At 38.9% G+C, this 18,172-nt stretch overlaps 1 protein-coding gene across 2 annotated transcripts in view; it reads left to right on the top strand.

Annotated features, from left to right (window-relative positions):
• The window catches only part of ITGA8 (integrin subunit alpha 8), a 187,594-nt gene that overhangs the window by 76,664 nt on the left and 92,758 nt on the right, over window positions 1-18,172 (top strand). For both annotated transcript variants that reach the window (XM_068561963.1, XM_068561966.1), the window contains exon 14: window positions 17,207-17,252. In XM_068561963.1, coding sequence (XP_068418064.1) covers window positions 17,207-17,252 — 46 coding nt within the window. The remainder of the gene's footprint in view (window positions 1-17,206; window positions 17,253-18,172) is intronic.

The following is an 18,172-nucleotide window of genomic DNA, read 5'->3' as shown; positions in this document are numbered from 1 at the left end:
AACGAGGGTCCCCAGGATAGGGAACCACTGCCCACACCTTCTTTTCTTCCTCTGCTCCCTCCCTTGCAACTCTATAAATTTGTATCTTACTGTATCAGTTTTCCAGGGCTGCCATAACAAAGTACCACACACTGGGTGGCCCAAACAACAGAAATTATTTCCTCACATTTCTGGAGGCTGCCAGTTCAAGTTCAAGATGTGGGCAGGGTTGGTTTCTTCCGAGGCCTCTCTCCTTGGCTTGTAGATGGCCATCTTCTTTCTGTGTCTGCACCTGGTCTTCCTTCTGTGTGTGTCTGTGTCCAAATTTCCTCTTCTTACAGGACACCAGCCAGATGAAATTAGGTCCCACCCTAACGACCTCATTTACCTTACCTCTTTAAAGATCGTTTGTCTAAATAGAGTCACATTCTGAGGTCCCAGAGATGAAGACTACAACATCAAATTTTGGGGGATGGGGGGATACAATTCAGTCCATAACACTTAGCAAACTTTTAAAGTCCCTCAAGTTTTTAATCATAGGATTTTCTCTATCAGGATGGATGTGGGAGTAGTGTCTTGTGGGATACTAAAACCGAGCAGGACCCTGTGGGGCTCCTGGGCACAGAAGCCTTTCTGTGTCCCTGTTTCTTGTTTGTAGGGAATAGACTTCAGCCTCCATGACCTTCCCTGAGTTCCAAAGGGCAGGTTCAAACAGTTGTTGATCAGTGAAGGGAGGGGATGCAGGGACAAGGTGGGGAGCAGCCAAGAAACAATAGTGCAGCCTTGGGGCAGGGTCCTGGTTCTGCCTCAAGGGATACACATGACAATATCTTTGAGCTCTTCCACAGAACTAAAACCCCCAACAAATGGAAGATGTCCCAGAGAGAAGGTCACAGTTTGATAACCTTGAGAATCACAGAAGCTCACCAGAAGACCACCTGAGGCCAGGTTAAAGGACTACAGTCCCAGCACACACCCTGATCCTTATCAGCAACCCCGCCCTTGAACCACTGCTAGAAAACTCCTCACCAAATCCCCCTGGATTGGGACACACAGTTTTGAGGGGCACTAGCCCACTGTGTCCCCCTTTGCCTGTCAAAGCAATAAAGCTATTCTTTTCTACTTCACCCAGAACTCTGTCTCCGAGATTTGATTCAGCACCGGTATACAGAGGCCGACTTTTCGGCCTCAATACCAGACTCTTTTGGAGACTGTGAAATCATTCCCAGTAGTCAGCCACTTATAAATGAGACTGGTCCTAAAGAAACAAACTTTTCTCCAAGACTTTTAGCAACTGACTGGACAGCACACATACTGTAAGTGTGGCCACAACAAGGATAAAGTGAAATGCCTTTCATCCAGTGACATGAAATGCAACTAGCGAAGCATCAAGCAATGGTAGGGGGAAAGGGGTGAGGCTTACAGCCACAGGATGCTAATAACACATAGAAAACAATTTTCATAAGGCAGACTTAGCACTTGATAGTTCAGTCTTATTTTTTTGTAGGATTTTTTTAAAAAGAAAATAAAGTCTCAGTAAATTAGAATGTTGCAACCTAATACCACAATCCAACTCATAAATGTTTTCCTTCAGAGTTCATTTGGAAGCATTTCAGACAGACTGTTAGGATTATTACTTTCTGGGATAAAATCACGCATTTTTTTTTTCAAACATTTTCTTCCTCAACTCATAACCCTCCTCTCAGTAATATTTTACATGTTGCAATAAAAAAGCAAGGAGGAAAGGCAGCCTCTGTCTATTTTTAGATAAACACATTTACCAAATTCAAGGAGACTTATCTAAATGCCTGCTTCCCACAGACATGAGCTGTTTTTCCAGTGCCAAACTCTTAAGCCAGTTTCGTAACCCACTTACGAGTCAGCATTGCCATATTGACACGGCATCTTTAACCCCATCATTTTACACGTTATCTTTAATCCTGTTGTTTCTCTTAAAAATCATCCTTGTATGAAAGTGAGCAGACCCTGGGTGGGTCTAGGTAAACAGCTATACTTGACAACCCTCGTTCATCTATTTTTTTTTTTTTAAAGGAATTCCTTTATTTTTATTATTTATTTATTTATTTTTGGCTGTGTTGGGTCTTCATTTCTGTGCGAGGTCTTTCTCTAGTTGCGGCGAGTGGGGGCCACTCTTCATCGCGGTGCGCGGGCCCCTCACTATCGCGGCCTCTCTTGTTGTGGAGCACAAGCTCCAGACGCGCAGGCTCAGTAGTTGTGGCTCACGGGCCCAGTTGCTCCGCGGCATGTGGGATCCTCCCAGACCAGGGCTCGAACCCGTGTCCCCTGCATTGGCAGGCAGACTCCCAACCACTGCGCCACCAGGGAAGCCCCCCTCGTTCATCTTTAAAATGCTGTGGGAAGGGGCTTAGCAGAGACGGAGCTGCGACAGTGATGAGGAGTGTCTGGAGGAGATGCTGGGGGCTGTGAGCATGAGCAATGCCAAGACAGGAGCCAGAAGTCTATGGATGTTGAGCTCAGGGAGCTGAGTCATGGAGGCGGGCCAGTGTGATGTCCAGGTCTGGTTAAGCCAGGGAGAATGCCAGAAACTGTCCCATAAAGGAGGCAAGACGAGACACAAACTCTGCAGGAGCCCAGCTGACTCAAGAGGCAAAGCACAGTCCTGGATTGTAAATCAGAGCTGAGAAAGTACAGTCATGTGACCCCAACCAATTCTACTGAGCTCTTGGCTTTCTCATCTGGAGAACCTTGAAGACTTCACCAGAGATTTGGCAACCAAGAGCGACTTGTCCAGAGTCATTAGGAAGCCAGTGGCAAAGTAAACTGGAAGTTAGAACTCCTAAATTTCTACCCTCTATTCAGGAATTTTCCACTTGAAATACAACACTGCATTTAAAAGAGGGCTTCAAAGAGATTACAGAGATTCAATGAGAGAGAATTTACAAATCAAAATCGGCCTATAGGTACAAAAACCTGTACACAAATGTTTATAGTGACTTTCCAAAAACCGGAAAAAACGTAAGCTCCCCTTAGCCAGGGATGGATAAACAAACCATGAGCCATCTGCACAGTGGGGTACGACTCAGCATTAAAAAGGAATGAACTGCTGACACATGCAAGATCGTGGATGAATCTCAAATGCACTAAGCTGAGTGAAAGAAGCCGGATCCGAAAGGGTACATACTATTGGTGCAGCCACTATGGAAAACAGTACAGAGGTTCCTCAAAAAACTAAAAATAGGGTTGCCATAGGATCCAGCAATCCCTCTCCTGGGCACATACCCAGGAAAACCTGTCATTCGAAAAGACACGTGCACCCCAGTGTTCATTGCAGCACTATTTACAATAGCCAAGATGTGGAAACAATCAAAATGTCTATTGACAGATGAATGGTAAAGAAGATGTGGCACATATATACCACGGAATACTATTCAGCCATAAAAAAGAATGAAATAATGTCATTTGCAGCAACATGGATGGACCTAGAGATTATCATACTCAGGGAAGTAAGTCAGAGAAAGACAGATACCATATGATATCACTTATATGTGGAATCTAAAATGTGACACAAACGAACTTATCTATGAAACAGAAACAGACTCACAGACATAGAGAACTGACTTGTGGCTGGGGAGGGGTGGGGGAGGAGGGGATTGGGAGTTTGGGATTAGTAGATGCAACTAGTATATACAGGATGGATAAACAACAAGGTCCTACTGTATAGCACAGGGAACTACATTCAATATTCTGTGATAAACCATAATGGAAAAGAATATGAATATATGTATAACTGAGTCAGTTTGCTCTACAGCAGAAATTAACACAACATTGTAAATCAACTACACTCCAATAAAATAAATTTTAAAAAATAAAAAATAAAGAGAAAAGGCCAGACAAGGTAAACCAAAAAAAAGGCTACATACTGTATGTCTCCATCTATGAGACAGTCTGGAAAACAGATTAGAGGTTGCAGGGGGGCTAGAGGTGGGAGCGGGCTTGACTAGAAAGTGCATGGCGGACATTCTGGGATATGGAGTTGTTCTATATCTTGCTTGTGTTGGTAGTCACACAACCAGATGAATTTATCAAAGCTCTGAGAATAGGATACTTCTTAAAAAATTTTTATTGGAGTATAGTTGATTTACAATGTTGTGTTAGTTTCTGCTGTACAGCAAAGTGACTCAGTTATACATACACATATATCCACTCTTTTTTAGATTCTGTTCCCATATAGGTCACTACAGAGTATTGAGTAGAGTTCCTTGTGCTATACAGTAGGTCCTTACTAGTTATCTATTTTATATACAGTAGTAGGTATATGTTAATCCCAATCTCCCAATTTATCCCTCCCCCGCTTACCCCCTGGTAGCCATAAGTTTGTTTCCTACATCTGTAACTCTGTTTATGTTTTGTAGATAAGTTCGTTTGTACCCTTTTTGTAGATTGCACATATTAGGATACTTTTTAAGGGTGAAATTTACTGTATGTAAAATACACCTCAATTTTAAGATTTTTTTAAAAGGTAGCCTGTAGCTATGCTCCTGGGAAGCACTGGGACAAAAACAGGTAACAGCCAGACTGCCTGGGTTTAAAACTTGGCCTTGCCACTTACTGTATTTAATTTTTCAGAACCTCATTTTCCCCATTTTAAAATGGGGATAATTAAGGTATCTCCCACATGGGATTGTTGTAGCAGTGAAATGCATATACTTAAAATGTTTAGAAGGTGAGCTTTTGTTTGATACATCTCTGCACAGCTGTACAGTATAGCCTCAGGATAAATTCCTAGAAGTGCAAATTCTGGGTCAAAGGTTTGCATTGTCATACATACCAACAAAGCACCTTTTAAGAAAATGGTGCCAATTTATATTCTCCCTCAAACAGAGCCTATGAGTTCTTGGTTCTCTTCTCTCTGCCTAATACTAAACTTTTCACCTTTTCAAACTTCAAAGGTCAAAACTGATATCTCATTGTTTCTTCCATTTGTAATCCTTTGATGACTAATGAGGTTGAACATCTTTTCATATACTTATTGGTCACAGCTATTTAATTTCACATGAATTGCCTGTTTATTATCTTTTTATTGGACTATTTATAGTTTTATTAATTTGTATGAGCCTGTCATAAAATAGGGTTAATAATAATAATTAACATTTATGTTTTCATAGGTGCCAGACATTCTTAAAAGCATTGAAAAATATTCCCATTTGATCAGAGGTCTGCATTGTAAACATCTTCTCCTGTTTCTTTCACTTCTCTTTTGAACTTGCTTCAGTTTTTAAAAAGTTTCAATCTTAAAATTCCTTTGTGATTTCTACATTTGGGGGGTCATGTTGAAGGGGGGTGCTCTCCTTTTGAGTCATCATTATCTTTTTCTTTTTATAAATTTATTTATTTATTTATTTTTGGCTACGTTAGGTCTTCGTTGCTGCGCGCGGGCTTTCTCTAGTTGCAGCGAGTGGGGGCTGCTCTTCATTGTGGTGCACGGGCTTCTCATTGCAGTGGCTTCTCTTGTTGTGGAGCACGGGCTCTAGGCGCGTGGGCTTCAGTATTTGTGGAACACGGGCTCAGTAGTTGTGGCTCGTGGGCTCTAGCGCACAGGCTCATTAGTTGTGGCGCACGGGCTTAGTTGCTCCACAGCATGTGGGATCTTCCCGGACCAGGGCTCGAACCCGTGTCCCCTGCATTGGCAGGCGGATTCTTAACCACTGAGCCACCAGGGAAGCCCTTGAGTCATCATTATCTTTTCATACAACTCTTAGTTTCACATTCCCATGTTTCTCATTTATTTGGAAGCTCTTTCTAGCACATCTCACTGTCCAGAATTATTCTGAAATAGTAAATGTCTTTTAACTCCAAAATTTAAAAGGAGGAGTTTGATGGCATTTTGAGCAAGAGACCAGCACTCGTATATTTCTTAAGAAGATGACAGAGTAAGAAGTAGGAAGAAAGAAGGTAGCAGGTAAGAAGGCTCACAGCTTATGAAATGTCAGTGCTTGGGTGACCGTGGAGGCTTCCCCCCATGAAACGCCTGTGGCAGACTCTTTCATCTAATCCTGTCATCACTCTTCCTGTTGTCTTCCCCTCCCATCTACCCCCTCCCATGAAGTTTCCATTCTCTCCTTTCTGCCCCCTGCCTACCTAGGCCCAGACCTCAAATCCACACTCAGAACAAAGCTGATGTTTTCACATTGAACTTCTTCCAACTCTAAAATTTCTTTCAGAGATTAATGAAATCAGACCCTATAGTCCAAGTACCACTTTAAAGACTTGGCTCTTTGCTTCTTCCTCGTTTAAAAACAACGGTTTTAGTGAAATAAAATACAAAACAGAGGTGTAATACATCTCCTATGACCTCACATTTTTTAGGGCTATTTTTTCTTGCCAACTGATCCTGCATTAATGCTAATGTCCCCTTTTCATATCCTTAAAAGTACTCAGTTCCATCAAAAGCCAAAAGGAAAATAAACTATGTTTCTCGGGCAATGTGAGGTGATAACAAAGGACTCCAGCATTTTTAGAACAGTTTTTGATTAAGGGGAAAGAACCAATTTTAGTGGCCAAATGTTTCTTCAAGGGAAAAATTAAAAGGCTAAATGTCTTTGTATAAAGAAAGGCAAAGTTTTTGTTTGCTTGTTTTCAGAATGTGCTTTTAAGAAGTTTCTATAAGAAAGGAAAGTAAACATTAAGTAAAGGTATAAGACCTGTTGTCTCAAAGTGAGGGAAAGAGTTCAGAGTTATGAATCCAAATATTAGCACCAAAATTTGTCATCAGATTATCATTGAAAGTCCTTGATGTGAACATACACACACTACTATATATAAGATAAATAGCCAACAAGGACCTACTGTATAGCACAGGGAACTCTACTCAATATTCTGTGATAACCTATACGAGAAAAAAATCTAAAAAAGAATGAATATATGTATAACTGAATCACCTTGCTGTACACTTGAAACTAACACAACATTGTTAATCAACTATACGCCAATAAAATAAAAATAAAAAGAATACAGTAAAAGTCCCGAGGCGGATGGCAGAATCATGCAAGATTTTTAAAAATTGTGTGTGTATGTGTATATATATGCACACATATATACATATGTGTATATATAGAGAGATACATATGTGTATATACATCTATATCCTCAAATATATGTATGTATATATATGGAACATAACAGCATATATATATATATGGAAATCACATAGCACTTATCAAAGCAAATCACATATTCTGGAAGGACAAATCGGTTAGAAACACAAATCAGCAGATCCATTCTCCTCCCCTAGAGAAATCTGATAACGTTAAGGTCCTGAGCATAAATGCTTCTGGCCTTTTCCAGCAGGCACAATACCAAGGTGGTGTCTCAAAAGACAAACATACTTTTGGTGGTAGATAATTGTTTTCTTAGCCTCTGAATAACTGTGGCCACATTCTCATGAAAAAAGGAAATGTGGCTGTTTTGCCAGTTATTTGATTTTTCCAGAGTAGGAAAATTCCCACCCTGAGGCCTAGGAATTAGAGTTCCCAAAGAAAAAGCCCTGCTGCTCTTGACCATCAGGAGGGTGGCTCTCAACTTCTCCTCTGTAATGACAGTCTGATCATGACGCAGCCTCTGAATCTGGAGCCTCTGTGTGTGTATGTGTTTCTCTCCCAACACCTTCAAGTGCACATGCCAAAATTCAGCAGAACTTGATTGTAGTTGACATTAGCCTGTCTTAAAAACTGTTTCATTTTCCTCATCTCCCTCTTCTTTAGTATATTATCTCATGATTACTTATCCTCCTATTTCACAGGTATTTATAAAGTCCCTGCCCTGTCTCTGGCACTGTGCCTGGTGCCGTGGATGCAAAGATTATATCTTTCTTCATTTATTTCAACCCCTACCACTCCATAAAATCTTTGTGATATGCAAACCTGAGGAAAGATTCCTGCCCTGGAAGAGTTCATAGTCTCATTTTCTTGGCCATTTCCAAAGAGTCAATTCTTACAATTCTTCTGTTATTTATAAAGTGTCTAATCTCAAGATACAAACATTTCACCTTATTTGGAGACAAAAACAAAGCACATGACTCCCTTGAATCAGTTTCATAATCAGTTTCATAATTGTCATGTCAATAGAACGGATCAGGCCGAGTGCCACCTGTGTCATACTTGTCTAAATAATTAAGTCCAGGATTATACAGGAAGAACAGAGTTCGTGTTTCTTCAAATCAGTAGCTCTTCTTCCTCTGACATAGCAAAAACGCACTGATGTGCTGGGAGAGACGAATGTAACAGAAAAAAATAAATGTGAAAATCTTTGCAAAACTTGAAATTCTGATATGATTTTAAAAATTGGTAGACTTAGAAACTTTGACTTCTGGCTTCAAAGATTTGAACCCTTGGAAGAGAATATTTTATTCCATGAATCACAGATGGTCAAGTTGCAGCCCTTTACTTAACAGTCTTCCTTAATCTCACAGACAGAGCTCCTCAGATGACCTTCATTTGACTTACTAAACATTAGCATGCACATCTTTTAAAATATGGAGCTTTGGAGTCCAGTCTTGAGCCTATGATCTGAATCTGATTCTGTATCTATAAACAAGAGAGTTTTTTAAAACTTTTAAAATTGAAGTATAGTTGATTTACAATATTCTGTTAGCTTCAGGTGTACAGCAAAGTGACTCAATTAAATGGATATATATATATATATATATATATATATATGCTTTTTCTGGTTCTTTTCCATTATAGATTATTACAAGACGTTGAATATAGTTTCCTGTGCTATACAGTATATCCTTGTAGTTTATTTTATGTATAATGGCGTATATCTGTTAATCCCACACTCCTATTTTATTCCTCCTCCATCCGTTTCCCCTTTGGTAACGACACATTTGTTTTCTATGTCTGTGAGCCTGTTTCTGATTTCCCTCAATAAATAAATTCATTTGTATTACTTTTTAGATTCCATATATAAGTGAGGTCATATAATATTCATCTTTCTCTGTATGACTTCACTTGTATGAAAATCTCTAGGTCCATCCACGTTGCGGCGAATGGCAATATTTCATTCTTTTTTATGGCAAAGTAATATCCCATTGTGTGTGTGTGTGTGTGTGCGTGTGTGTATACACACGCACACACACACACACACACACATATATATATATACACATACCACTTCTTCTTTATCCATTCATCAGTTGATGGACACTTAGGTTGCTTGCATTTTCACTGTGATTTTAATCCTGAAGCCATTTCAGTCCATTTTTTAAAAAACATTTTTAACAAGAATTATTGTGTCTTAGGTTGGGTTCTATTAGAGCAGACATTAAGACAAGGATTAGAAGAAAAGTCGTTTGACTAGATAGCCTCATCCACCAGAGGGCAGACAGCAGAAGCAAGAAGAACTACAATCCTGCAGCCTGTGGAACAAAAACCACATTCACAGAAAGACAGACAAGATGAAAAGGCAGAGGGCTATATACCAGATGAAGGAACAAGAAAAAAACCCAGAAAAACAACTAAATGAAGTGGAGATAGGCAACCTTCCAGAAAAAGAATTCAGAATAATGATAGTGAAGATGATCCAGGACCTCGGATAAAGAATGGAGGCAAAGATCAAGAAGATGCAAGAAATGTTTAACAAAGACCTAGAAAAATTAAAGAACATACAAACAGAGATGAACAATACAATAACTGAAATGAAAACTACACTAGAAGGAATCAATAGCCGAATAACTGAGGCAGAAGAACGGATAAGTGACCTGGAAGACAGAATGGTGGAATTCACTGCTGTGGAATAGAATAAAGAAAAAAGAATGAAAAGAAATGAAGACAGCCTAAGAGACCTCTGGGACAACATTAAACGCACCAACATTCGCATCATAGGGGTCCCAGAAGGAGAAGAGAGAGAGAAAGGACCCGAGAAAATATTTGAAGAGATTATAGTCGAAAACTTCCCTAACATGGGAAAGGAAATAGCCACCCAAGTCCAGGAAGCTCAGAGAGTCCCATACAGAATAAACCCAAGGAGAAACATGCCAAGACACATAGTCAATCAAACTGGCAAAAATTAAAGACAAGGAAAATCATTGAAAGCAGCAAGGGAAAAATGACAAATAACATACAAGGGAACTCCCATAAGGTTAAGAGCTGATTTCTAAGCAGAAACTCTACAAGCCAGAAAGTAGTGGCATGACATATTTAAAGTGATGAAAGGGAAGAATCTACAACCAAGATTACTCTACCTGGCAAGGATCTCATTCAGATTTGATGGAGAAATCAAAAGCTGTACAGACAAGCAAAAGCTCAGAGAATTCAGCACCACCAAACCAGCTTTACAACAAATGCTAAAGGAACTTCTCTAAGTGGGAAACACAAGAGAAGAAAACGACCTACAAAAACAAACCCAAAACAATTAAGAAAATGGTAATAGGAACATACATATCGATAATTACCTTAAACATGAATGGATTAAATGCTCCAACCAAAAGACACAGGCTCACTGAATGGATGCAAAAACAAGACCCATATATATGCTGTCTACAAGAGACCCATTTCAGACCTAGGGACCCATACAGGTGGAAAGTAAGGGGATGGAAAAAGATATTCCATGCAAATGGAAATCAAAAGAAAGCTGGAGTAGCAATTCTCATATCAGACAAAAGAGACTTTAAAATAAAGACTATTACAAGAGACAAAGAAGGACACTACATAATGATCAAGGGATCAATCCAAGAAGATATAACAATTGTAAATATTTATGCAGCCAACATAGGAGCACTTCAATACATAAGGCAAATGCTAACAGCCATAAAAGCAGAAACAACAATAACACAATCATAGTAGGGGACCTTAACACCCCACTTTCACCAATGGACAGGTCATCCCAAATGAACAATATATTCCATGTAAATGGAAATCAAAAGAAAGCTGGAGTAGCAATACTCATATCAGATAAAATAGACTTCAAAATAAAGAATGTTACAAGAGACAAGGAAGGACACTACATAATGATCAAGAGATCAATCCAAGAAGAAGATATAACAATTATAAATATATATGGACCCAACATAGGTAATACATAAGGCAACTGCTAATAGCTATAAAATAGGAAACCAACAGTAACACAATAATAGTGGGGGACTTTAATACCTCACTTACACCAATGAACAGATCATCCAAACAGAAAATTAACAAGGAAACACAAGCTTTAAATGACACAATAGACCAGATAGATTTAATTGATATTTATAGGACATTCCATCCAAAAACAGCAGATTACACTTTCTTCTCAAGTGTGCATGGAACATTCCCCAGGATAGAGCACATCTTGGGTCACAAACCAAGCCTCAGTAAATTTAAGAAAACTGTAATCATATCAAGCAACTTTTCTGACCACAAGGCTATGAGATTAGAAATCAATTACAGGGGGAAAAGATGTACAAACCACAAACACGTGGAGGCTAAACAATACGTTACTAAATAACCAAGAGATCACTGAAGAAATCAAAGAGGAAATCAAAAAATACCTAGAGACAAATGACAATGAAAACACGACGATCCAAAACCTATGGGATGCAGCAAAAGCAGTTCTAAGAGGGAAGTTTATAGCAATACAAGCCTACCTCAAGAAACAAGAAAAATCTCAAATAAACAATCTAACCTTACACCTACAGGAACTAGAGAAAGAAGAACAAACAAAACCCAAAGTTAGCAGAAGGAAAGAAATCATAAAGATCAGAGCACAAATAAATGAAATAGACACAAAGAAAACAATAGCAAAGATCAATAAAACTAAAAGCTGGTTCTTTGAGAAGATAAAATTGATAAACCATTAGCCAGACTCATCAAGAAAAAGAGGGAGAGGACTCAAATCAGTAAAATTAGAAATGAAAAAGGAGAAGTTATAACAGACATCACACAAATACAAAGCATCCTAGGAGACTACTACAAGCAACTCTATGCCAATAAAATGGACAACCTGGAAGAAATGGACAAATTCTTAGAAAGTTATAACCTTCCAAGACTGAACCAGGAAGAAATAGAAAATATGAACAGACCAATCACAAGTAATGAAATTGAAACTGTGATTAAAAATCTTCCAACAAACAAAAGTCCAGGACCAGATGGCGTCACAGGTGAATTCTATCAAACATTCAGAGAAGAGCTAACACCCATCCTTCTCAAACTCTTCCAAAAATTGCAGAGGAAGGAACACTCCCAAACTCATTCTGTGAGGCCACCATCACTCTGATACAAAACCAGACAAAGATACTACAAAAAAAGAAAATTACAGACCAATAGCACTGATGAATATAGATGCAAAAATCCTCAACAAAATACTAGCAAACAGAATCCAACAACACATTAAAGGGATCATACACCATGATCAAGTGGGATTTATCCCAGGGATGCAAGGATTCTTCAGTATATGCAAATCAATCAGTGTGATACACCATATTAACAAATTGAAGAATAAAAACAATATGATCATCTCAATAGATGCAGAGAAAGCTTTTGACAAAATTCAACACCCATTTCTGATAAAAACTCTCCAGAAAGTGGGCACAGAGGGAACCTACCTCAACACAATAAAGGCCATATATGACAAACACACAGCAAACATCATTCTCAATGGTGAAAAACCAAAAGCATTTCCTCTAAGATCAGGAACAAGACAAGGATGTCCACTCTCACCACTATTATTCAACATAGTTTTGGAAGTCCTAGCCATGGCAATCAGAGAAGAAAAAGAAATAAAAGGAATACAAATTGGAAAAGAAGTAAAACTGTCACTGTTTGCAGATGACATGATACTATACATAGAGAATCCTAAAGATGCCACCAGAAAACTACTAGAGCTAATCAATGAATTTGGGAAAGTAGCAGGATACAAAATTAATGCACAGAAATCTCTTGCATTCCTATACACTAATGATGAAAAATCTGAAAGAGAAATTAAGGAAACACTCCCATTTACCAATGCAACAAAAAGAATAAAATACCTAGGAATAAACCTACCTAGGGAGACAAAAGACCTGCATGCAGAAAACTATAAGACACTGATGAAAGAAATTAAAGATGATACCAACAGATGGAGAGATATACCATGTTCTTGGATTGGAAGAATCAACATTGTGAAAATGACTATACTACCCAAAGCAATCTACAGATTCAATGCAATCCCTATCAAATTACCAATGGCATTTTTTACAGAACTAGAACAAAAAGTCTTAAAATCTGTATGGAGACACAAAAGACCCCAAATAGCCAAAGCAGTCTTGAGGGAAAAAAAACGGAGCTGGAGGAATCAGCCTCCCTGACTTCAGACTATACTACAAAGCTACAGTAATCAAGAGAATATGGTACTGGCACAAAAACAGAAATATAGATCAATGGAACAGGATAGAAAGCCCAGAGATAAACCCATGCACCTATGGTCAATTAATCTATGACAAGGAGGCAAGGATATACAATGGAGAAAAGACAGTCTCTTCAATAAGTGGTGCTGGGAAAACTGGACAGCTACATGTAAAAGAATGAAATTAGAACACTCCCTAACACCATATACAAAAATAAACTCAAAATGGATTAGAGACCTAAATGTAAGACCGGACACTATAAAACTCTTAGAGGAAAACATAGGAAGAACACTCTTTGACATAAATCACAGCAAGATCTTTTTTGATCCACCTCCTAGAAGAATGGAAATAAAAACAAGAATAAACAAATGGGACCTAGTGAAACTTAAAAGCTTTTGCAAAGCAGAGGAAACTGCAAACAAGACAAAAAGACAACCCTCAGAATGGGAGAAAATATTTGCAAACGAATCAACAGACAAAGGATTAATCTCCAAAATATATAAACAGCTCATGCAGCTCCATATCAAAAAAACAAACAACCCAATCCAAAAATGGGCAGAAGGCCTAAATAGACATTTCTCCAAAGAAGACATACAGATGGCCAAGAAGCACATGAAAAGCTGCTCAACATCACTAATTATTAGACAAATGCAAATCAAAACTACAATGAGGTATCACCTCACACCAGTTAGAAGGGACATCACCAGAAAATCTACAAAGAACAAATGCTGGAGAGGGTGTGGAGAAAAGGGAACCCTCTTGCACTGTTGGTGGGAATGTAAATTGATACAGCCACTATGGAGAACAGTATGGAGGTTCCTTAAAAAACTAAGAATAGAATTAACACCTGACCCAGCAATCTCACTACTGGGCATACCCAGAGAAAACCATAATTCAAAAAGACACATGCACCCCAATGTTCATTGCAGCACTATTCACAATAGCCTGGTCATGGAAGCAACCTAAATGCCCATCAACAGACGAATGGATAAAGAAGATGTGGCACATACATACAATGGAATATTACTCAGCCATAAAAAGGAACGAAATTGGGTCATTTGTAGAGACGTGGATGGATCTAGAGACTGTCATACAGAGTGAAGTAAGTCAGAAAGAGAAAAACAAATATCATATATTAACGCATATATGTGGAACCTATAAAAATGGTACAGATGAACCGGTTTGCAGGGTAGAAATTGAGACACAGATGTAGAGAACAAACGTACGGACACCAAGGGGGGAAAGTGGTGGTGGGGTGGTGTTGGTGGTGTGATGAATTGGGAGATTGGGATTGACATGTATACCCTGATGTGTATAAAATAGATAACTAATGAGAACCTGCTGTATAAAAAAATAAACAAAATAAAGTTCCAAAAAAAAAAAAGAAGGCAAGTGGTTTGAGAAATAGCCCCAGAAAATCATTGCTAAGGGAGTAGGGAAGAGAGAGGTGGGAAGGGAAGCTTATTATCAAGAGGCTGACAGGGTGGGCAACTCGGGCTCTGTCTAGCTGGGGAAATCTGGGAGACAGGGAAGTACATGTCTCAGAGTCACCCTAAGAAAGCAGCCACGTGAGCTCATGTACCTGGTTATCCATCCAACTCCCATCCATCAGGGACCGAGGACAATGCCCTGGCCCAGCCAAGAGAGGACCCTAGAGAAGAATCATAGTTGCTTGCAGCCTGGCCAGTTCCTTTGTTCTGGAAAGGTGAATGCCAAGGGCATGTGGCTACAAATCATTTTCCTGTATGAATTCCACTGAACCAGTTTAATTTCTTGATTGGTTTTCCATATGGCACTGACAAAGGAGTTCCCCCCTCTCTTTTTCTTTTTTTTTTCATTTTCACTTCTGTCGTACTAGAATTAACCGATTAGAGTTTCAGCTACTGTAAGTTTTCTTCTGTGGCCGTTATTTCTTCCGAATCCAGTTTTCTCATCTCTGCTTCTAAATGTTACTCTGCAGATATCACCATGGTCATTTTAATTTTTGTTTGATTGCATCCACCGAGAAAGAATAACCATTATAAATGAGATTAAGAAAAACAGAGTTCTGCCTATATATCAGCCAGTCACTGAGGTCATTGTGAACATTACCCCTCAAATAGTCTAAGATTGCTCTGTTGCCCAGCACCACTGTAACCCAGCTTCACCTCTTATGTACTTGTGTGAACTTCAGTGAATGTATCGGTGAGCCTCCCTAAGTCTCAAATTACTCTTCTGTAAAATTGTGCTAATAATATGATAGAGACTTCTTAACTTGTTAAGAATAAGTTAAAGTAAATCCATTAAAAGAATTCCTGGCCTAGAATAAGTGTTCAATATGTGCTATTTATTATTATCATTGTTGTTGTTATTTAATATTTTTTGTATAGTGGTTTCCCTACTTATCCGGGGGGGCATACGTTCCACGACCCTCCAGTGGATGCCTGAAACCACGGAGAGTACTGAACCCTATACATACTACGTTTTTTCCTATACATAAAGCTGGATTTATAAATTAGGCACAGTCAGAGATTAATAACAATAACTAATAATAAAATAGAACAATTATAACCATATAATATAATAAAAGTTATGTGAATGTGGTTTCTCTCTCTCTCAAAATATTGTTATAAATTTAATGCCTCTTCCATCTTAACTAAGCACTTCTCACCCACCGTGGCTTTAACGTTTGCAGTTTGAGATGCGACAGCAAAACTAGCACGGCTTTCTTTTTCCTTCTTCACAATTTCACAGGTAGAAGATTCCTTCTTACCACAGATCTTAGCAACCTCGGCATAGGATTTTGTTTCTTTCCTTATTAAGTGGAGAACGTTCACCTTTTTACGTAAAGGAAGCACTTTACAGCTTCTCTTTGGCACATCTTAATTGCCAGCATCACTCCTTTTTAAAAAATTTTTTCAATTTTAATTTTAATTTTAATTTTTTTTTTGGCTGTGCCACGCGGCGTGCGGGATCTTAGTTCCCCGACCAGGGATCGAAGCCCTGCCCCCTGCAGTGGAAGCACGGAGTCTTAACCACTGGACCGCCAGGGAAGTCCCTAGTCTCACTCCTCTTGCACTTTGGAGCCATTATTAAGTAAAGTAAGGGTCGCTTGAACAAGCAGTGAGACACCAAGTTGGCTAAGTGACTACGGACGGGACACGCTGGACCAAGGGATCATTCACATCCCGGGCGGGACAGAGCAGGACGGCGTGAGATTTCGTCACGTTGCTCAGAACGGCGTGCAATTTAAAACTGATGAGTTGTTGATTTCTGGAATTTTCCACTTAATATTTTCAGACCGTGGTTGACCACAGGTAACTGAAACTGAAGAAGCAAAACCGCAAATGAGGAGAGACTGCTGTAATGCTATGTCAGTTATTTCATATGCTACTGACCACTCTGCCAAAACCATACTTGCCATCCGCATATTTGTCAAGAGCAAATGGCTGTGACAAGATGACAGCCAAAACGTCCCACTTCGTTGGTAAAATGCTTTCCTTATAGGGTTGTTCCGGTAGCGGGGTGATAAAATACTATGTGCAACGAGCCTGGCACTTAGTAGACCCTTAGCACCTGCTTTTCCCCTATTGATTTAAGATGTGTGCCTTGAGTCTGGAGGATAGGAGAAATGGTGTTACGATGAGTATCTGAAGCATTTCTAGAAGGCTGGCCTTCCTGAGTCCAGAAGCGTTTGAGATCTATTGATGCATGTGTCATATGGAGCTAGAGTGAAGTTCCAGTATCCTTTCCAAAATGTCTTAAGAACGGTGTGATTTGCTGTTCTTACTTTTATGACTCTCACTCTGCAATCAGCATTTCAGGATGCTCTATGTGCTATTTCTAATTATGAGTTTGGATCGTTTCTATAAAATTTGTGCACGTGTTGTGTGTTTTTGTCTTTTTTAGATTTAATTGTGGGTGCATTTGGAACAGGAAAAGTAGCTGTTTACAGGTATGTGGTTGGTGGTATGCAAATACTCTTTTCTTTTATTGACATGTAGCATTATATTAGTTTCAGGCATAATGATTCAATATTTGTGTATATTGCAAAATGATCACCACAATGTCTGGTTAATAACATCCATCACCACACATAGTTACGGTTTTTGTGTGTGTGATGAGAACTTTTAAGATCTACCCTCTTAGCAACTTTCAAATATACAACACAGTATTCTTAACTCTAGGCACCATGCTATATATTTCATCCCCCAAACTTATGTATCTTACAAATAGAAGTCTATACTTTTGGCCACTTTCATCCATTTCCACCTCCATCTCATCCCCACCTCTGGCAACCACCAATCTGTTTTCTGTATCTATATGTTCATTTTTTGGTTTTGATTTTTGTTTTTAGATTCTACATGTAGGTGAGATCATATGGTATTGATCTTTTTCTGTCTGACTTTTTTCACTTAGCGTAGTGCTCTCAAGGTACTTCTGTGTTGTCATAAATGGCAAGATTTCCTTTTTACGGCTGAATGCCACATTTTCTTTATTCCTCCATCCGTGGGCATGTTCTTCTAATTGTCTCAAAGGCATTTCTTTTTTGTTGTTAGTTTTGCCTTAAAGAGTAAATCCCAACTATTTATTTTGGAGAACATTTAGATGCTCTTTGTAAAGCTTGGAGGAATATTTGCTCTCAATATTTTCCCCTTTCTTTCAGCTCTTATGTCTTTTTGTTCTCATACCTCATGACCAAACTTCCAGCTTCTACTAACATAACATTAAATAAGATATGAATCTTAGCAGAACTTCTAAAATGACACACATTTTAAAGGTATTACATTTAAATACTTCTCTTTGCTTTGGAAATGCATTAAAATGTGCCTATAGATAAGGAATGCAGGGTGGGGGAGTGTTGCTATACACCCT

This window comes from Eschrichtius robustus, chromosome 1, assembly GCF_028021215.1.
Source record: "Eschrichtius robustus isolate mEscRob2 chromosome 1, mEscRob2.pri, whole genome shotgun sequence".
Lineage (NCBI taxonomy): Eukaryota > Metazoa > Chordata > Mammalia > Artiodactyla > Eschrichtiidae > Eschrichtius > Eschrichtius robustus.
The sequence above is the reverse complement of the archived record's forward strand: the minus strand, read 5'-3'. Positions and strand labels throughout refer to the sequence as shown.